The sequence below is a fragment of the Armigeres subalbatus genome, chromosome 1 (genome assembly GCF_024139115.2).
Source record: "Armigeres subalbatus isolate Guangzhou_Male chromosome 1, GZ_Asu_2, whole genome shotgun sequence".
Lineage (NCBI taxonomy): Eukaryota > Metazoa > Arthropoda > Insecta > Diptera > Culicidae > Armigeres > Armigeres subalbatus.
Window position 1 is genome coordinate 14,918,811 of NC_085139.1, and position 21,175 is coordinate 14,939,985.

A 21,175-nucleotide genomic window follows, 5' to 3' on the forward strand; every position below is an offset into this window, starting at 1 on the left:
TGTCCCATTTGGCGCATCAAACAATAAATAGAAGGCCTTAACTTTCACTTAATCTTCATTTTATTGAAGCAGTACCTTGATCTTGCAGCTTAATGACTGTACATTATTATTATTGTCTTTTTATTAATGAAATTAAAGATAAAATTGTAATTTTACATGAATAATGGAACCCGGAGGGGTAATGCAAAAGTAATTTACGTTTCAATTTGTTTTAAGGGAATTTAGTTTTTGCGGGTTTCTTGGATTTTTGTGGAGGTCAGTTCCTCGTGAGGTGCAATTAGTGCTCTGTTGGGTTGACATGTGGTGATAGCCGGGTTTTCTTCATATTTTGCTTACCATCATCTCCATTAGTTTGGAAACGACGCAGGTAAGGGCGATGGGCCTGTAGTTTTCCGCGTCGTTGGGCGAACTATGATCTTCCGGGATGGGCACGACGAGGCTGGTCTTCCATTCGGTCGCTCGGGACCGTTTACTCTTTATTGATGGTGTTAAGGAGGGTGATTCTCTCCCCGGTAGGCAGATGCTGAAGCATTGGATAGCCCAGGATGTAATCTGCTGAGGTGTCCACTATGGTGGATGGGTCATGCTGTACGATGCCGTTGATTTGGAGGTAGATACATTTCGCTTTTCGCTTGCCTTGGAAGCAGCTGATACGACGCCAGAGCTTGGCGAATCATTGGTCGCCGTTGATTCCATCTAGAAAGATTGTTCAGCTCTACTCCTTCTCTTCTCGAATCGTTTGTCAGCACTCGTTGCGAGCACTTTTGTACTCGGTGCGGAGTTCTTCAAGGTCGGGGTGTGGTTGCAATCGATCTAACGCCATGGAAGCTCTCACCTCCGCTTGACTGCTTTCTTGGCGAAGTCGCTCCACCAATGTATCGCTGGGTTCGGGCTAGATTTCGGTATGAAGCCTTCGGCAGCTTGGAGGATATTCTGGCAAAGCTCTATTCCTGTTTCTGGTGGGTTTGAGTTCAGTTCCTCCTCGACTGTGCGTTGGTAATTATCCCAATCGGCCCGGTCTTATAGCAATTTTTGGTCTTCTCGTTATATCGAATGGTTTGGCGTTGAGCGCCAAGAGGTTTGGCATGTGGTCGTTTCCTCTCGGGTCCCTGTCCGTGGTTCAGAAGATTTTGCCGACGATGGCGTACGACGGCGACACATCGATGGCTGACTCCGTCGTTCCGCGTTGGAAGGTAGGTGAACCATCGTAAAGCCCGGTTAGTCCTGTATCCAAAGCTGAATGTGCTGGATGTTGTTGGAACTACTACCCCAGGAGTGGTGGTGTCCGTTCACGTCGCCGAGTATAAGCGCCGGAGATGGTAATCTTTTGAAGATACTCACCAGTTTGCTGCGTAAGTGCTTGTTTTTTTTCCATTATTGGTGGCATATGGAGGCGATGGCTCCGGGAAAGGCCATTCCACTCGGTTGTAAGACAAAAGGTCGAAGGACAAAAGGTCGAAGGACAAAAGGTCGAAGGTCAAAAGGTCGAAAGGACAAAAGGTCGAAGGGTCGAAAGGTCGAAGGGACAAAAGGTCGAAACAAAAAAACTGCGTCAAAAGGTCGAAGGACAAAAGGTCGAAAGGACGAAAGGGCTTTCTTTTTTCTTCCTTCTTTCTTATTTGTTCTTCTTTTTTCCTTCTATTCTCTTCCTTATTTATTTTTCCTTCTTACTTCATATGCTTCCTTCCTTCAATTCTTTTTCCTCCTTTCTTGTTTCTTACTTCTTTCTTCCTTCTTTCTCTTTCTTTCTTCAAAGATTTCATCTTTATTTCTAACTTTTTTTTTCCTTTTTTCTTCCTTCTTTCCTTCATCTTTCTTTCTTCTTTCCACATTTTTTCATCCTTATTTCTTCCTTCTTTTTTCCTTCTTTCTTCGTACTTGCTCAATTCTGACTTTCTTCTTTTTCTTCTTCTTTTTTCCTCCTTTCTAACTTTTTTCTTCCTTATTTTTTATCTCTTTTTTTCTTTCTCTCTCCTCTTTTTTTCTTCCTTTTTGTTTCCTGTTTTTTCCTTCTTTCATTTTACCTTCTTCTTTTTTTTCCTTCTTTGCTCTTTCTTTTTTGCTTTTCTCTTCTTTTTTTCTTTTTTGTTCCTTCTTTCATCTTTCTTTGTTTCTTCCTTCCACTTTTCTTCTTTCTTTTTTCCTTCTTTCTGTTTTCTTCATTTCTTCCTTTTTTCTTCTTCTTTCTTTCTTCGTTCTTACTTTTTACTTTCTTCCGTTTTTCTTCCTTCTTTCTTCCGTCTTTATTACTTCTTTCCACCTTATTTTTCCTTTTTGGCTTCTTTTGTTCCTTATTTCTTTGTTCTTTTATCCTCCTATCATCCTTCTTTCTTCTCTCTTTGTTCCTTTTTTTCTCTCTTCTTTCTTTGTTCTTCCTTCTTGTTTCCTGTTTTTCTTCCTACTTTCTTTTTCCTTTCTTCTTACTTTTCTTCTTTCTCCTTTCTTTCATCCTTCTTTCTTCCTTCTTTCTTTCTTCCTTCTTTCATTCTTCTTTCTTTCTTATTTCTTCCTTATCTCTTTTCTTTGTTCCTTATTTTTTCAATCTCTCTTCCATCCTTCCTTCTTTCTCCTTCTCATCCATTCCTTCTTTCTCCCTTATTTCTCTCTTCTTTGTTCCTCATTTCTTCCATCTCTCTTCTCTTTTCCTGTTACTTGCTTCCTCCTGCTTTCTTTTGATTTGCTTCATTGTTTTTTCTCTCTTTCTTCCTTTCTTGCTTCTTCTATTTTCCTTTTTTTCTTCATTCTTTCTTTTTTCCTTCTTCCATCTTCCATTTTCTTTCCTTCTTTGTTCTTTTTTCGTCTTCTGTTCTTTTACTTTCTTATTATATATATTTCCTTCTTTCTTTTGTCTTCCTTTTCACTTCTTATTTCATCTCACTTCTTACTGCTTCGTTCCTCTCTCCTTTGCTTCTTTTTTCTTTCTTTCCACTTCTTGCTTCTCACTTTTTACTTTTCACTTCTCACTTCTCATTTATCTATCTATGCTCACCTTTTCCATATTGCATCTCATTTGTCACTACTCACAATGCCCATCTCATTTCTTTTCTTTTTGTTCTTTCGACCTTTTGTCCTTCGACCTTTTGACCTTCGACTGTATGACACATATTCGACCTTTCGACCCGTCGACCTTCTGTCGATTCGACATTTTGTCCATTCGACCTTTTGTCCTTTCGACCTTTTGACCCTTCGACTTTTTGTCGTTGCTTTCCATCATCAATGTGCAGAGTCCGATAGCTCTGAACTTTTCAATGGTCAATGACAACGCCGACAATGTCCTTACGATCGTCAGGGAAGGGAAGGAGATTATATATTTACTCGCCCACTGCAAGACGAGTATAACTCTGCACTTGCCACGTGTTCATGCGAAATTTCATCGAAATGTGGGGATTGGGTTCTATGGCAAAGGCTCGTCTGGGTAAGGAGTTGCTAATATGATAGCAATGCAATGATTATTTATAGGAAACAAGCTTTTCCGATCATTTAAAATTCTAACAGAATGTTGGAATAGTTAGTTAAGTTCCATTTCTAGTTCTAACGATTGTTCGAACATGATAAGTGGCTTAGGGAAAGATACAAAGTAGGACTGTAGGAGAATGGAACTGGCCTGGGATTGAACCCACGCCCTTCTGCGTATGAAGCAGAAGCTGTAGCCATATGACCGCCACGCCCTTAAAAAAATCATTCTCTTGAAGTAGTATCTTTTACCCAAATTCCAAGTAGTTACGTTTAACTGGGCCTAATAATTTCCTTCTAGGGAAGGCGAAGAACAGTTCGACGGTAGTAAAGGGATGGATGATCTGGCCAGGACAGACTGGATAGCCAATAACCGACACTTAGGCTAAGAAATATTTTCCGAACGCGTTGGAAACTTCCGGAGCATCGGAAGTCGTACGATCGTCCACAGCAAGATGTATTGGGAGATACCTGCTTTTGCCACTAAGTGCGTTGACTGTCCCCCTGAATTCAGCAGCAGATGGGGAACGTACTTTTGGAATCGAGAAACTCTTCCCATTGCTTCCTCTTGGAATCTTGGATTACGGAGCGGCAGTCGTAGTGGTTATTATTGTGAAGCCGCAACGCACTCATATTTCTTGGATGATCAACCGGAAGCCTCCTAAGGGAACAGAGGACCTACATCTCGCTATAATCACCCAAAGCGTTTTTTTTACCGACCACCAGCGGAGAGATTTGCGTTCTGGCCAGCTGATAGATTTTGGGATAGACGGTCTGGGCTAATTCGGGAAATGTATCCTTTGCGCCTTTCTGTAAGACGCGTCGAAGCTGGAGGTCTTTGGACTCGCAGTCGGTGTCATCATAGGCTCTCTTGGGCGGTGAAGACACTTCTCACACTTCTCAAAGCAGGGAGATGGGATCGACTAACGGTGGTCACGTCAATGGTAATGGCCGAATGATGTAGAAAAAGGTGGATGAAAAGGTTAGTGGCCCCAGGTCAACCGATTCTAAAGCTTCTAACAAGGTGACACCACGTGGATCCATGAAACATCCCAGGCCGGATGATGCGCGTTCAAATCCCCCTGTAGGAGGACGGGGATGGCGAAACTCTAATAATGTTACTTACCTTTTGTTTGATGTCAGCCAGTGAACCACAAGGTAGATAGATGTTAACTACACTGATTGGCATGCTACCTCAGAGACGAGTACTGAATTCCAATACGAAGGATTCAGCTCGAGGTTTAACAGGGTCCAATAACCATTAATGTTCCATTGGAGGGAAAAGTTGACTTCCAGAGAAAGCGTGGGGATCGAATGGGAACCTGACAGACTACTTTGATCTGAATTTGTTGGAGGTAGGGAAGAGGTGGATGACGTATAAATGTTGTCATGGTGGTTCGTAGGATCCGCGGAGGTGCTGCTGTTAGGAGAAAGTGCCCGAGAGGTCTAGTTTGAGTAACAGTTTGACTCAAGCATAGAATCTGGAATGAACACAAGCTGTTGTAAGTGGTAGGACTATTCTCCCGGGTTGGGGTGCCTTGGACACACAAACACTTCATTTTTTGACGTAGGACTTACGTCTCTCTTCACTATACCGGGTGTCATTCCAAAATATTCAAATCGACCGCGTTACGCTGTGTTGAAAGATTTTAAACGTTAATAGCGTTCGTCTCAATGGACGAATTTCTGTGGTAAGCCCCTCAATCGACAGATTTCAAGTATGCCTTTCATGTCCATGCTTGATAAGACCCGAAAAACTTGTTTCAATAGGCATGAAACTGTTTTCAATGAAAAACATTGAGATCAAGGGAACCTATAAATATGGGTACCGCATAATTCTTGCATCATTCCATTACCACGTTCTGATTGGTGGAGACACCAGTGAATGAGCAGCCGCTGGGTCTGCCGAGAAGCCATAAAATAGCGCAACGCGATTTTTTCCTTTCATTCTGACCGGGACAAGCGAAGCAACCGCATCATCGATTGAACAGCACTCACAACTTTTAGCAGGGAATGAAGTCTGCACCGACCGCTTTTTCGGCTCGACACCATCGAAGCCATCATCATCAGCCGAAATCTAGCCAGTACAGCAGCAGTCCACCCTACAGACCCGACAAAGCAGCAATGCTGAGCAGATACCGGCAGCAGCAGCAGAGTCGAGACCGGCCGGCATCGGTGATGAGCCGCAGCAGAGACCGGCCGGCATCGGTGATGAGCCGAGACAGGCTGAAGAAAAGCCACATGATGCAGCATGTATGTCCAAAAAACAAACGGTTCTTCAGAGAGCCAATAATAGAGATCAATATCAAAGCTTTCAATACCCTTCGGGATAGAAATTGTACTTGGGTGCCAAATCCAATATTCTAGTGATAAAATTGTATGCGTGATTTTCATAAATAGCATCAAAACTAACAGTGGATAATTTTTCTGATTTAACCGCGAAGTGGACGAAGGACTTCGCTTGACCATGCCTAAAAAAAAACATGAGATGTCCAAATCTCTCACATAATATTTGGATATTTGGATTAAAAAAAACACCGATAACAGCTCAAACATTAATAAACTATCAATCGATTTTTCATCAAACACACACACAGCGAACGTGATTGAATGATCGTCCCCTGTTTCCAATTCTAAATCTTATCACCCGAAATCCCATGTCCGGGTATTTCCTTCCTTCTACTACTAACAATGTTGTCTCAGAAAAGAACACGTACTTTTCACCTGAACTGCAATTCTAAGCTCGCTTGCCCGCTTGGCCTGTATCAAGCGAAAAGTCCCGTTAGGAAATAGACGCCAGCAGCGAGCAACAAGCGTAAAAAAGAAGAAGCCCTTCTCGAACGCGTTGATGATGATGATGACGCTTTGGCTGACAAAGAAGCGGGATACAAGACACTGGCTGATTGGCCCACCAATTGGGAAGCAGATTCAAAATAAGGTATAAAAGAAAAGTGCATTCGCTCGCAGAGCATTCAGTCTTTTTTATACCACCACTAGAAATACGCGGTTATTTGAAAAGATCGCTTTCTTACTTTTGGACTTAGCCGAAGCAAACAGCCTTTTTCAAGGCTCTAAGAGTTAAAAATAATGTTCTCCTTCAGTCGCTATCGCACGGATTAGGAGGCCCTACATCCCCTGCTGGGCCAACTTGTGGCTTATTTCAGACAGTCCTTCAGTGGGAAGGTTGCCACTGTCGAGGCTAATATTTCGTGACCGGACAGATACTTCCTGAATTGTTTTTGATGATTCTTGTTCGAGATAGATTTGATTTCTGTGTCGGTTTGATGAGAAGATTTTGCCAAGGAATGGTATGCAACGCCGATTATTTATCCAAAATAGTTGATGTGAGAAATTTGGACATATTATGTATCTTAAAGGCATGGTCAAGTCAAGTTCTACGTCCACTTAGCGGTTATGTCACAGACATTACCCACTGTTCGTTTTTTACCGGGATTTCAGCAATTTGTTGAACTTTTACCGAGATTCGCACAGCTGAGTCCCAGCAAACGTGTTTTTTGCCGAGATTTCTGTCAAAATTGCTGAAAATCAGCAAATTATTTGCCGAAAACCAGTTAACAAACGTTATTTTTTCCGGGATATCAAGTGTGTAGTATCTGTTAGAACTTGTAACCCGTGTTGATGTCCCCAAAATGCCCATAAAGTGGCCTGAGGGTGGCAAAATAATGAGCCAGGGTGTCCCGCAGGGTAAGCAATACTCAGAGTCAAGGTTGTAGATATTCGGCAGCTTTGTTAAAAAAAAAATTTTAATGCAATTTAAAATACAAAATCCTTCTTTTAAGTTGAACTTACATTCTGGAAGAGGGAGAGAAAAGAGGTAAACAATCGAGGGAAAACTATTCACAATGAGGGTGCCCAAGTCTGGACAGACTCTTTCGTTATCTTCGTCCGCAGTATTCCAAAGTCGGCCTAAAGGTTACGATTGGGCTATGACGTCCTGTCCTAAGGCTTTCCACAACAGGCATTGGCTTAAAGGAGATGGTAGGGTTGTTACTTTTTGTCGCGTTGGAGTCTTTGGAGACGAAGCTACTAACAATGGGGTGGAAGATTATTGTTTTACTTGGCCATATAATTCCCGTTCTTCTTGCTGTTTAAGCGCAGATTTTGGAGCGCTTTTAGGATTCTTCGGTTCAAGAGATCTGTTGGTAAAACTTCTCTTCGAAGTAACGAACTGCGGGGGTTAGCTGGGAAAAAATAGGTTATTATATGAGTTTCTTTTAATCATTGTTTTCTGGGAATGCGGGAACCATCATAAGCGTTAGTTTTCCGCGAACTGGGGTCATACGTATGAATAGCAGGGGAAGAATTGTCCCTAGTGTTGTCTTTTGGGAACTTGTGGGGACTTCTTGAATATTCTTTTCGGATAGTTGCTCTTTCAAACGGGTATTTTCCTCATTTAGGTTGGTTATTATAGCCACTAACATTTTTACTTGCTTTTCTATCGATGCTAGTCGTTTCATCATAGCAGAGAGCTCCGAAGAGTATCTGTTCAGTGCGGAAGGGTGTACGCGAGCAGCATTTCCTGCAGAGCTTCTGCTTGCCGGATTTCCTATCGTCATCAATCAGATGGTCATCTGAGCAGTTCCCTCATAGTTCATTGTTGACCTACCAATGCGCTTTGGTATTACTAAGGGCCCTACAGTTGATGGATTGCATCGAAGACGGATAATAGCACTGGCTGTAAATCGTAGTCTTTTTAACGGTGAGGATCAACAGGAAAGTGTTGACCCTGGCGTCGTCTTACGTCGTGATACGATGAATGTCACTTCCAGCTCCGCTAAGAACTCGCTAGTTTCGTAGTTTACAACAGCGGTTCTCAACCTGGGGTACATGTACCCCTGGGGGTACCTTTGCTGGCCCCAGGGGGTACCTCGAACAAAAGGGCATAATGGCGGATGTATCACAATTATTATTCAATATTATTGATAAAGTTTTGACAATTGGATTTTTTTATTTCAAAACTTTGCCTTGTACAGAATATGTATGGCGATCAGTAAATTGAAGCCAATTGAATCCTGCCGTTCACAACCAGCACAGTGTATGAAGGGCTGCGGGACAAAAGACCAACAGAATAAAACGTCAAATAAACAAATTTAAAACATCTTCTACTTGATCTAAACGAAATAATGAATTATATGTTAAAAATATGCTTCTGAACTAAAGTCTAGAGTCTGAAGGTTTTAAAGTCATCATTTGAAGGCATGAAGGCTTATTTTTTCGAAAAAGTCAGTTGCCCGTGCAACAACGAGGATTGTTAGCCTCCTTCTACACCCAACCGGCGATTGTCAGATTTTCTAACAATTATGTATAAGAATCTAACAAAACCTGTATAAGAACTGGGCATATGCGAAATTGGTAGATTCTTATACAATACTTGTATAAGAATTTAACAATTTCGCATATGCCCAATTCTTATACAGGTTTTCGTAGATTCTTATACAGAATTGTTGGATAATCTAACATCCGCAGGTTGGGTGTACGCTTCTCAAAAGCCTCCTTGCAAGCTCGGAACTCTCCTTTTCAGAGGCTTGGACTCTCTTTTCAAGTGGCTCGAAGGGCTCCTTTCAAGAGACCCGAAAGCCTCCTTCCAATAGGCCCGGAAGCCTCCTTTCAAGAGGCCCGGAAGCCTCCTTTCAAGAGGCCCTGAAGCTTCCGTTTAAGAGGCCCGGAAGCCTCCTTTCAAGAGGCCCTGAAGCCTCCTTTCAAGAGGCCCTGAAGCCTCCTTTCAAAAGGCCCGGAAGCCTTCTTTCAAGAGGTCAGGAAGCCTCCTTTTAAGAGGACCAGAAGCCTACTTTCAAGAGGCCCGGAAGCCTCCTTTCAAGAGTCCCTGAAGCTTCCTTTCAAGAGGCCCAGAAGCCTTCTTTCAAGAGGCCCAAGCCTCCTTTCAAGAGGCCCGAAGCCTCCTTTCAAGAGGCCCTGAAGCCTCCTTTCAAGAGGCCCTGAAGCCTCCTTTCAAGAGGCCAGAAGCCTCCTTTCAAGAGGCCCGGAAGCCTCCTTTCAAGAGGCCTGGAAGCCTCCTTTCAAGAGGCCTGGAAGCCTCCTTTCAAGAGGCCTGGAAGCCTCCTTTCAAGAGGCCCGGAAGCCTCCTTTCAAGAGGCCCGAAGCCTCCTTTCAAGAGGCCCGGAAGCCTCCTTTCAAGAGGCCCTGGAAGCCTCCTTTCAAGAGGCCCGAAGCCTCCTTTCAAGAGGCCTGAAGCCTCCTTTCAAGAGGCCCGGAAGCCTCCTTTCAAGAGGCCCTGAAGCCTCCTTTCAAGAGGCCCGAAGCCTCCTTTCAAGAGGCCCTGAAGCCTCCTTTCAAGAGGCCCAGGCCTCCTTTCAAGAGGCCCGAAGCCTCCTTTCAAGAGGCCCGAAGCCTCCTTTCAAGAGGCCTGGAAGCCTCCTTTCAAGAGGCCCGGAAGCCTCCTTTCAAGAGGCCCTGAAGCCTCCTTCAAGAGGCCCTGAAGCCTCCTTTCAAGAGGCCCGGAAGCCTCCTTTCAAGAGGCCAGAAGCCTCCTTTCAAGAGGCCCGGAAGCCTCCTTTCAAGAGGCCCTGAAGCCTCCTTTCAAGAGGCCCGAAGCCTCCTTTCAAGAGGCCCTGAAGCCTCCTTTCAAGAGGCCTGAAGCCTCCTTTCAAGAGGCCCGGAAGCCTCCTTTCAAGAGGCCCTGAAGCCTCCTTTCAAGAGGCCTGAAGCCTCCTTTCAAGAGGCCCGGAAGCCTCCTTTCAAGAGGCCCGAAGCCTCCTTTCAAGAGGCCCGGAAGCCTCCTTTCAAGAGGCCCTGAAGCCTCCTTTCAAGAGGCCAGAAGCCTCCTTTCAAGAGGCCCGGAAGCCTCCTTTCAAGAGGCCTGAAGCCTCCTTTCAAGAGGCCCGGAAGCCTCCTTTCAAGAGGCCCTGGAAGCCTCCTTTCAAGAGGCCCGAAGCCTCCTTTCAAGAGGCCCGAAGCCTCCTTTCAAGAGGCCCTGAAGCCTCCTTTCAAGAGGCCCGGAAGCCTCCTTTCAAGAGGCCCGAAGCCTCCTTTCAAGAGGCCCTGAAGCCTCCTTTCAAGAGGCCCTGAAGCCTCCTTTCAAGAGGCCTGGAAGCCTCCTTTCAAGAGGCCCAGGCCTCCTTTCAAGAGGCCCGAAGCCTCCTTTCAAGAGGCCCGGAAGCCTCCTTTCAAGAGGCCCGGAAGCCTCCTTTCAAGAGGCCCGGAAGCCTCCTTTCAAGAGGCCCAGCCTCCTTTCAAGAGGCCCAGCCTCCTTTCAAGAGGCCCGAAGCCTCCTTTCAAGAGGCCCTGAAGCCTCCTTTCAAGAGGCCAAGCCTCCTTTCAAGAGGCCCGGAAGCCTCCTTTCAAGAGGCCAGAAGCCTCCTTTCAAGAGGCCCAGGCCTCCTTTCAAGAGGCCCGGAAGCCTCCTTTCAAGAGGCCCTGAAGCCTCCTTTCAAGAGGCCCGGAAGCCTCCTTTCAAGAGGCCCGGAAGCCTCCTTTCAAGAGGCCCGAAGCCTCCTTTCAAGAGGCCTGAAGCCTCCTTTCAAGAGGCCCGGAAGCCTCCTTTCAAGAGGCCCAGAAGCCTCCTTTCAAGAGGCCCAAGCCTCCTTTCAAGAGGCCAGGCCTCCTTTCAAGAGGCCCAGAAGCCTCCTTTCAAGAGGCCCTGAAGCCTCCTTTCAAGAGGCCCGGAAGCCTCCTTTCAAGAGGCCTGGAAGCCTCCTTTCAAGAGGCCAGAAGCCTCCTTTCAAGAGGCCCGGAAGCCTCCTTTCAAGAGGCCAGGAAGCCTCCTTTCAAGAGGCCCAGGCCTCCTTTCAAGAGGCCAGAAGCCTCCTTTCAAGAGGCCCGGAAGCCTCCTTTCAAGAGGCCCGGAAGCCTCCTTTCAAGAGGCCCAGAAGCCTCCTTTCAAGAGGCCCGGAAGCCTCCTTTCAAGAGGCCCAGGCCTCCTTTCAAGAGGCCAGGAAGCCTCCTTTCAAGAGGCCTGGAAGCCCCTCCTTTCAAGAGGCCCAGAAGCCTCCTTTCAAGAGGCCCGGAAGCCTCCTTTCAAGAGGCCCGGAAGCCTCCTTTCAAGAGGCCCAGGCCTCCTTTCAAGAGGCCCAGGCCTCCTTTCAAGAGGCCCAGAAGCCTCCTTTCAAGAGGCCCAGAAGCCTCCTTTCAAGAGGCCCGAAGCCTCCTTTCAAGAGGCCAGAAGCCTCCTTTCAAGAGGCCCTGAAGCCTCCTTTCAAGAGGCCCGGAAGCCTCCTTTCAAGAGGCCCAGGCCTCCTTTCAAGAGGCCCGGAAGCCTCCTTTCAAGAGGCCCAGGAAGCCTCCTTTCAAGAGGCCCAGAGCCTCCTTTCAAGAGGGCCCAGGCCTCCTTTCAAGAGGCCCGGAAGCCTCCTTTCAAGAGGCCAGAAGCCTCCTTTCAAGAGGCCCAAGCCTCCTTTCAAGAGGCCCGAAGCCCTCCTTTCAAGAGGCCCAGAGCCTCCTTTCAAGAGGCCCGGAAGCCTCCTTTCAAGAGGCCCAGAAGCCTCCTTTCAAGAGGCCCGAAGCCTCCTTTCAAGAGGCCTGGAAGCCTCCTTTCAAGAGGCCCAGGCCTCCTTTCAAGAGGCCCGAAGCCTCCTTTCAAGAGGCCAGAAGCCTCCTTTCAAGAGGCCCGGAAGCCTCCTTTCAAGAGGCCCGGAAGCCTCCTTTCAAGAGGCCCGGAAGCCTCCTTTCAAGAGGCCCGAAGCCTCCTTTCAAGAGGCCCGAAGCCTCCTTTCAAGAGGCCAGAAGCCTCCTTTCAAGAGGCCCGAAGCCTCCTTTCAAGAGGCCCAGAAGCCTCCTTTCAAGAGGCCCAGGCCTCCTTTCAAGAGGCCCGGAAGCCTCCTTTCAAGAGGCCCAAGCCTCCTTTCAAGAGGCCCAAGCCTCCTTTCAAGAGGCCCGGAAGCCTCCTTTCAAGAGGCCCGAAGCCTCCTTTCAAGAGGCCTGAAGCCTCCTTTCAAGAGGCCCTGAAGCCTCCTTTCAAGAGGCCCAGAGCCTCCTTTCAAGAGGCCCGGAAGCCTCCTTTCAAGAGGCCCGGAAGCCTCCTTTCAAGAGGCCAGGCCTCCTTTCAAGAGGCCCGGAAGCCTCCTTTCAAGAGGCCCAGGCCTCCTTTCAAGAGGCCCGGAAGCCTCCTTTCAAGAGGCCCGGAAGCCTCCTTTCAAGAGGCCCGGAAGCCTCCTTTCAAGAGGCCTGGAAGCCTCCTTTCAAGAGGCCCAGGCCTCCTTTCAAGAGGCCAGAAGCCTCCTTTCAAGAGGCCCCAGCCTCCTTTCAAGAGGCCCAGGCCTCCTTTCAAGAGGCCCGGAAGCCTCCTTTCAAGAGGCCGGAAGCCTCCTTTCAAGAGGCCCGGAAGCCTCCTTTCAAGAGGCCCAGAAGCCTCCTTTCAAGAGGCCAGAAGCCTCCTTTCAAGAGGCCCAGGCCTCCTTTCAAGAGGCCCGGAAGCCTCCTTTCAAGAGGCCCGGAAGCCCTCCTTTCAAGAGGCCCTGAAGCCTCCTTTCAAGAGGCCCGAAGCCTCCTTTCAAGAGGCCCGGAAGCCTCCTTTCAAGAGGCCGGAAGCCTCCTTTCAAGAGGCCTGAAGCCTCCTTTCAAGAGGCCTGAAGCCTCCTTTCAAGAGGCCCAGGCCTCCTTTCAAGAGGCCCGAAGCCTCCTTTCAAGAGGCCCGGAAGCCTCCTTTCAAGAGGCCCGGAAGCCTCCTTTCAAGAGGCCCAGGCCTGCTTTCAAGAGGCCCGGAAGCCTCCTTTCAAGAGGCCCGGAAGCCTCCTTTCAAAAGGCCCGGAAGCCTACTTTCAAGAGGCCCTGAAGCCTCCTTTCAAGAGGCCCGGAAGCCTCCTTTCAAGAGGCCCGGAAGCCTCCTTTCGTGAGGCCCGGAAGCGTCCTTTCAAGAGGCCTGAAGCCTCCTTTCAAGAGGCCAGAAGCCTCCTTTCAAGAGGCCGGAAGCCTCCTTTCAAGAGGCCCAGAAGCCTCCTTTCAAGAGGCCAGGCCTCCTTTCAAGAGGCCCGGAAGCCTCCTTTCAAGAGGCCAGAAGCCTCCTTTCAAGAGGCCCGAGCCTCCTTTCAAGAGGCCCCAGGCCTCCTTTCAAGAGGCCCTGAAGCCTCCTTTCAAGAGGCCCGGAAGCCTCCTTTCAAGAGGCCCGGAAGCCTCCTTTCAAGAGGCCAGAAGCCTCCTTTCAAGAGGCCCGGAAGCCTCCTTTCAAGAGGCCCAGGAAGCCTCCTTTCAAGAGGCCCAGGCCTCCTTTCAAGAGGCCTGAAGCCTCCTTTCAAGAGGCCCGGAAGCCTCCTTTCAAGAGGCCCAGGCCTCCTTTCAAGAGGCCAGAAGCCTCCTTTCAAGAGGCCCGGAAGCCTCCTTTCAAGAGGCCAGGAAGCCTCCTTTCAAGAGGCCCGGAAGCCTCCTTTCAAGAGGCCCGGAAGCCTCCTTTCAAGAGGCCCAGGCCTCCTTTCAAGAGGCCAGAAGCCTCCTTTCAAGAGGCCTGGAAGCCTCCTTTCAAGAGGCCCGAAGCCTCCTTTCAAGAGGCCAGAAGCCTCCTTTCAAGAGGCCTGAAGCCTCCTTTCAAGAGGCCCAGGCCTCCTTTCAAGAGGCCCGGAAGCCTCCTTTCAAGAGGGCCCAAGCCTCCTTTCAAGAGGCCCGGAAGCCTCCTTTCAAGAGGCCCAGGAAGCCTCCTTTCAAGAGGCCCAGAAGCCTCCTTTCAAGAGGCCAGAAGCCTCCTTTCAAGAGGCCCGGAAGCCTCCTTCAAGAGGCCCAGGCCTCCTTTCAAGAGGCCCGGAAGCCTCCTTTCAAGAGGCCAGGAAGCCTCCTTTCAAGAGGCCCGGAAGCCTCCTTTCAAGAGGCCCGAAGCCTCCTTTCAAGAGGCCTGAAGCCTCCTTTCAAGAGGCCCAGGCCTCCTTTCAAGAGGCCCGGAAGCCTCCTTTCAAGAGGCCCGAAGCCTCCTTTCAAGAGGCCCGGAAGCCTCCTTTCAAGAGGCCCTGAAGCCTCCTTTCAAGAGGCCCGGAAGCCTCCTTTCAAGAGGCCCAGGCCTCCTTTCAAGAGGCCAGAAGCCTCCTTTCAAGAGGCCCTGGAAGCCTCCTTTCAAGAGGCCCGGAAGCCTCCTTTCAAAGGCCCTGAAGCCTCCTTTCAAGAGGCCGGAAGCCTCCTTTCAAGAGGCCCGGAAGCCTCCTTTCAAGAGGCCCGGAAGCCTCCTTTCAAGAGGCTCCGGAAGCTTCCTTTCAAGAGGCCCGGAAGCCTCCTTTCAAGAGGCCTGGAAGCCTCCTTTCAAGAGGCCCGAAGCCTCCTTTCAAGAGGCCCGGAAGCCTCCTTTCAAGAGGCCCGGAAGCCTCCTTTCAAGAGGCCCGGAAGCCTCCTTTCAAGAGGCCAGAAGCCTCCTTTCAAGAGGCCCGGAAGCCTCCTTTCAAGAGGCCCGGAAGCCTCCTTTCAAGAGGCCCAGGCCTCCTTTCAAGAGGCCAGGCCTCCTTTCAAGAGGCCCAGAAGCCTCCTTTCAAGAGGCCCGGAAGCCTCCTTTCAAGAGGCCTGGAAGCCTCCTTTCAAGAGGCCCAGAAGCCTCCTTTCAAGAGGCCCGAAGCCTCCTTTCAAGAGGCCAGAAGCCTCCTTTCAAGAGGCCCGGAAGCCTCCTTTCAAGAAGCCCGGAAGCCTCCTTTCAAGAGGCCCGGAAGCCTTCTTTCAAGAGGCCCGGAAGCCTCCTTTCAAGAGGCCCGGAAGCCTCCTTTCAAGAGGCCCGGAAGTTTCCTTTCAAGAGGCCCAGAAACCTCCTTTCAAGAGGCCCGGAAGCCTCCTTAAAAGGAGGCTTCCGGGCCTCTTGAAAAGAGGCTTCCGGGTCTATTTTCCATATTTCTTATAAGTTACGTTTATTTTCATTCACAGAAAAAATAGGGGGTACCTCAGTTAATGCAAAAGCTCCAAGGGGTGCCCCTCAAGAAAAAGGTTGAGAACCGCTGGTTTACAACATCCCGTTAGTACAAAATACGTTTCGTATAATTGTGCATACATAGGTGATTTTGCGTCCCATCGTTGAACTTCTTGGGGAGTTGCAGCTTTTCAAACAGGAGGTAATTCCGAACTTTCAATGCTTCCATTTTCCGTTAAAGATGGATCGATGTCACGGTTCAGGAATGGCTTCACCGACTCCACAATCAAAAAGTTCTTCACGGGTAGAGGGTTTCCACGAATAATCGGACTTCCGCAAGCATATACCACTGGAGGCACATAGAAGGTTCCGAATATCCCGCCAATGATATCGAGTCGGATCGGCATTTGGGATTTGTTAAACTGAATGTATTCGAGCTGCAAAAAATCAGATAGCAGTAAAAAAAACTGGGTATTAGAGCTTTTCCAACAAATCTTGGTTATGTGAATAATTTGTAATTGATGTTTTGACCAAACTCTGCATAAAGCAAACTTCTTGATTTAAAAGCCACCCTAACCTGTACATACTTTCAACACCAGTAATTGATATCTACATGCCCGATGAAACACCAATCGTCAGGCCAACAACCAACGGTAGAGCAATCGATCTCCCGCCCCAGTCAAGCTCGTCCGAAACGGGGCAAGGGGCCAACAGTTCACCCCTCCCCCCTCCCGTCAGCCTTTTGCCGGAACTTGAACTTCTCTGATGATGGCTTTGACTTGTCGGAAGGTCGGATTGGTAACGTACCTTTCCGGAATGTGGCGGCGGTTGGTTCACCGATTGCATTCTGCCCAGCAGAACGACCAGAACTCCCTCGGCCAGGCACACCGACCGGGCGGCGATGGATGATGCATTCCATATGCAAAAAGGGGACTCCCCCAAGTCAGGAGCATACAAGACAGTAATTTTTCATACTTCCATTTGCTATGACCCCACGTCGCCGCTAGGAGCACTCATTTCTAAGCTGATTCCGGCACTGGGAGGGTGGGGGAGGAGCGAACAAGGTGCCGGTCGGGTTAGCAGCACACACCGACCAACCAACCCGGTATTAAGAGTTCATTTTCGTTGGAAGGAAAACTCATCAGTGATTCCGGATTAATTTTCTCCTTTCAGATTCAATTTCCGGATCTGTTTCGTTCGCTTCTGGATTGCGAGTGTATGTAGGTTCAAATTTGAGTGGGAACGGGATCGGCATACGCCTTTTGCGTCTTCCATAGCTGGGGCCATGCACACATGCACGAGCAACTGGAATGAATTGTGGAAAAATTGAAGTTTTTTGAATATTTTTCATTGGTTTCGTGTAGTCCCGGCGTCCCCATCTGCCCCGAATGGGGTAATAAAATAGTTACGATAAGCAAAGAACACAGTCGAGCGGAGTCCGGGAAGGCGTTTCCCGAGCATATGATGTGCCCGATAAATAATAGATCAGCAGTTGGGATTGGATCCAGCGTTTCACGGAGTAGGAAGACGGGGGAGGGTATTCTGTGCATCCTGATTGTTTCGTCAAAAGCCGGAATGTGCCATACTTCCGACGGATATAAAAGCAAGAAATATGTTCTTACCTTTGAAGCTTCGCTGGAAGACAAGACGATCAGCCAACAGTTAGGACAAAAGAAGCTGGAGGTGCTTTTTTGTGCAGACATCATAAATTTTGGCTTGTGATGGAAGTCGGATGTAGGAATGGAATATATTTTTGCTCGAAAAGGTTACCGGAAAGGCAGCAAGGAAGGACATCATGCAAGATTTAGCACATGATGTCAAAATGAACGAAGCTCGCTTGGGTAGAGTGCTTTCTGATTTTATGACCATCTGTTGCGATGTTGCACAGTGGATTTTTTTCTCAACAGCTTCAACTCGTTGGGAAAGGGCTATTACAAATTTTTATTTATATTCAGATGTGAATATTAAGGGGAAATTTATTTCATCCTATCAAAATTCTTAATCCAGGAAGCAAACTTCTATGTACAAAATTTCTTGGAAAAACTGGGCATGGTAAGAATCGGTAAACTAATTCATTCGGACTTAAGGCAGTTGAATTTTATTCGTCATCATCGACTTAAGGAAACGCAACACGGCAGGCATGTGTTAATTCCCCATTTGAAACAGCTGAATGCGTGCATAGCAATAAAACAGTCTCCGGCCGGCACTCGAAACCCCTGCATTTTGCTACCAACCTAAAGCTGAGATCCGTTGATGGCGTGTGAAAAGTGAACCCTTTTTTTACCCCGTCGACGTCCACGCTGCAGAGGCTTATCAATCCACGAGGTCATTACAAATGCAAACATGGCGTTTCACTTTGCACACATCCTCAGCCCACAAGCACTGTTTGCGACCAGCTGCCTCCGTTGTTGGTGGGGGCACAACAACGAAGGTCAGTTCCATGTTTCGCGTGCCTGTCCGACGGGGGCCAGTCAGCCCGCCTGCAGACCAAAGATAGCAATCTTTGTCCCCACTGTACACATACACCAGCACATGGACACACATAGTCCATGTTTGGTCACGGAAAGGTTCGCTTTGCACTGCCTGCTGCGGTTGTTGATCGTTCTGAAAAGCCTTCTTGGATCTCATTATACGCACAGAAAGCAGACATCCAATTTTCATTTTGAAATCATTCCAAAAGTGGTATAGCAAGGTGGAGGATGTGTCTAGGCAACATTCTATATTGGTCGATATTCTATGACCTTATTTAGTCTAATGAAAGTAAATAATTCCAATAAAATATGTACTGAGTGACGGATTTTGTTTCGGATCCACTTTTGGATACTTCCACGCGCCGCGATACCTTCTTCAATGTCAACTCATATTCGAATATTTTGTAGATTTCACATCGCATCCCCATCTAACTTAAATTTTTTTGGTCAGAATTTGTTAAGAAAAAGTTGTTATGAAAAAACAAGACTTCCTGCCACATTTTTTAACAAATCTAATGATTTTTTTTTATTCAATGTACCATTCATATCATGTTTGATAAACCAGACCATATCATGTCTGTTTTCTGTACCATACATGATGATGGTGGTACTAGTGACGGTTATGAATATTTCGATCAGGGGTGCCAGAAATATTTTAATCAACTATAAGTTTAGAAATCAAGACACAGCATCCATACTTAAAATTTTCATCAATGTTCTTTTACAAGCCAAGTGAGTTCTGTGAGTCTAAAGTCTAAAGTTTAAGCCTCATTTCAGAAGTCGGAAAGACTTTATCCTTAAGTCGAAAAACTTTATCTAGAGTCGGTATTATTTTATCCAGAAGTCTTCCAGGAGTCGGCAAGACTTCTTCCAGAAACAACTTCTTACAGAAGTTAGCAGAACTTCTTCCAGAAGTCGAAAAGACTTCTCTAGAAGTCGACAAGACTTCTTCTAGAAGTCGACAAGACTTCTTCCAGAAGTCGACAAGACTTCTTCCAGAAGTCGACAAGACTTCTTCCAGAAGTCGACAAGACTTCTTCCAGAAGTCGACAAGACTTCTTCCAGAAGTCGACAAGACTTCTTCCAGAAGTCGACAAGACTTCTTCCAGAAGTCGACAAGACTTCTTCCAGAAGTCGAAGAGACTTCTTCCAGAAGTCGACAAGACTTCTTCCAGAAGTCGACAGGACTTCTTCCAGAAGTCGACAAGACTTCTTCCAGAAGTCGACAAGACTTCTTCCAGAAGTCGACAAGACTTCTTCCAGAAGTCGACAAGACTTCTTCCAGAAGTCGACAAGACTTCTTCCAGAAGTCGACAAGACTTCTTCCAGAAGTCGACAAGACTTCTTCCAGAAGTCGACAAGACTTCTTCCAGAAGTCGACAAGACTTCTTCCAGAAGTCGACAAGACTTCTTCCAGAAGTCGACAAGACTTCTTCCAGAAGTCGACAAGACTTCTTCCAGAAGTCGACAAGACTTCTTCCAGAAGTCGACAAGACTTCTTCCAGAAGTCGACAAGACTTCTTCCAGAAGTCGACAAGACTTCTTCCAGAAGTCGACAAGACTTCTTCCAGAAGTCGACAAGACTTCTTCCAGAAGTCGACAAGACTTCTTCCAGAAGTCGACAAGACTTCTTCCAGAAGTCGACAAGACTTCTTCCAGAAGTCGACAAGACTTCTTCCAGAAGTCGACAAGACTTCTTCCAGAAGTCGACAGGACTTCTTCCAGAAGTCGACAAGTCGACAGGACTTCTTCCAGAAGTCGACAGGACTTCTTCCAGAAGTCGACAGAACTTTTTCCAGAAGTCGACAGGACTTCTTCCCGAAGTCGACAGGACTTCTTCCAGAAGTCGACAGGACTTCTTCCAGGAGTCGACAGGACTTCTTCCAGTAGTCGACAGGACTTCTTCCAGGAGTCGACTGGACTTCTTCCAGAAGTCGACTGGACTTCTTCCAGAAGTCGACAGGACTTCTTCCAGAAGTCGACAAGACTTCTTCCAGAAGTCGACAAGACTTCTTCCAGAAGTCGACAAGACTTCTTCCAGAAGTCGACAAGACTTCTCCCAGAAGTCGACAAGACTTCTTCCCGAAGTTGACAAGACTTCTTCCCGAAGTCGACAAGACTTCTTCCAGAAGTCGACAAGACTTCTTCCAGAAGTCGACAAGACTTCTTCCAGAAGTCGACAAGACTTCTTCCAGAAGTCGACAAGACTTCTTCCAGAAGTCGACAAGACTTCTTCCAGAAGTCGACAAGACTTCTTCCAGAAGTCGACAAGACTTCTTCCAGAAGTCGACAAGACTTCTTCCAGAAGTCGACAAGACTTCTTCCAGAAGTCGACAAGACTTCTTCCAGAAGTCGACAAGACTTCTTCCAGAAGTCGACAAGACTTCTTCCAGAAGTCGACAAGACTTCTTCCAGAAGTCGACAAGACTTCTTCCAGAAGTCGACAAGACTTCTTCCAGAAGTCGACAAGACTTCTTCCAGAAGTCGACAAGACTTCTTCCAGAAGTCGACAAGACTTCTTCCAGAAGTCGACAAGACTTCTTCCAGAAGTCGACAAGACTTCTTCCAGAAGTCGACAAGACTTCTTCCAGAAGTCGACAAGACTTCTTCCAGAAGTCGACAAGACTTCTTCCAGAAGTCGACAAGACTTCTTCCAGAAGTCGACAAGACTTCTTCCAGAAGTCGACAAGACTTCTTCCAGAAGTCGACAAGACTTCTTCCAGAAGTCGACAAGACTTCTTCCAGAAGTCGACAAGTCGACAGGACTTCTTCCAGAAGTCGGCAGGCGTTCTCCCAAAAGTCGGCAAGACTTGTTCTAGAAGTCGGCAGGACTTCTTCTAAAAGTCGACAGGACTTCTTCCAGAAGTCGACAGGACTTCTTCCAGAAGTCGACAGGACTTTTTCCAGAAGTCGACAGGACTTCTCCCCGAAGTCGACAGGACTTCTTCCAGAAGTCGACAGGACTTCTTCCAGGAGTCGACAGGACTTCTTCCAGAAGTCGACAGGACTACTTCCAGAAGTCGACAGGACTTCTTCCAGAAGTCGACAGGACTTCTTCCAGAAGTCGACAGGACTTCTTCCAGAAGTCGACAGGACTTCTTCCAGAAGTCGACAGGACTTCTTCCAGAAGTCGACAGGACTTCTTCCAGAAGTCGACAGGACTTCTTCCAGAAGTCGACAGGACTTCTTCCAGAAGTCGACAGGACTTCTTCCAGAAGTCGACAGGACTTCTTCCAGAAGTCGACAGGACTTCTTCCCGAAGTCGACAGGACTTCTTCCAGAAGTCGACAGGACTTCTTCCCGAAGTCGACAGGACTTCTTCCCGAAGCCGACAGGACTTCTTCCCGAAGTCGACAGGACTTCTTCCAGAAGTCGACAGGGCTTCTTCCAGAAGTCGACAGGACTTCTTCCAGAAGTCGACAGGACTTCTTCCAGAAGTCGACAGGACTTCTTCCAGAAGTCGACAGGA

General features: G+C 47.7%; 1 protein-coding gene across 1 annotated transcript; it reads left to right on the forward strand.

The window, feature by feature from the left end:
* The first annotated feature begins 1,139 nt into the window (after positions 1–1,139).
* LOC134205973 (uncharacterized) lies at positions 1,140–20,525 on the forward strand. Its single transcript, XM_062681670.1, has 2 exons — positions 1,140–1,193; positions 18,597–20,525. The coding sequence occupies exons 1-2, from the start codon at positions 1,140–1,142 to the stop codon at positions 20,523–20,525; spliced, it is 1,983 nt and encodes a 660-aa protein (XP_062537654.1).
* The last annotated feature ends 650 nt before the right edge of the window (positions 20,526–21,175 follow it).

Excerpts from the sequence above, each read along its gene's own strand:
- LOC134205973 (XM_062681670.1), top strand. The coding sequence starts at position 1,140 with ATGGCGTACGACGGCGACACATCGATGGCTGACTCCGTCGTTCCGCGT. Across the intron at positions 1,194-18,596 it reads CCGTCGTTCCGCGTTGGAAG|AAGTTAGCAGAACTTCTTCC; the intron begins GTAGGTGAACCA and ends AACTTCTTACAG.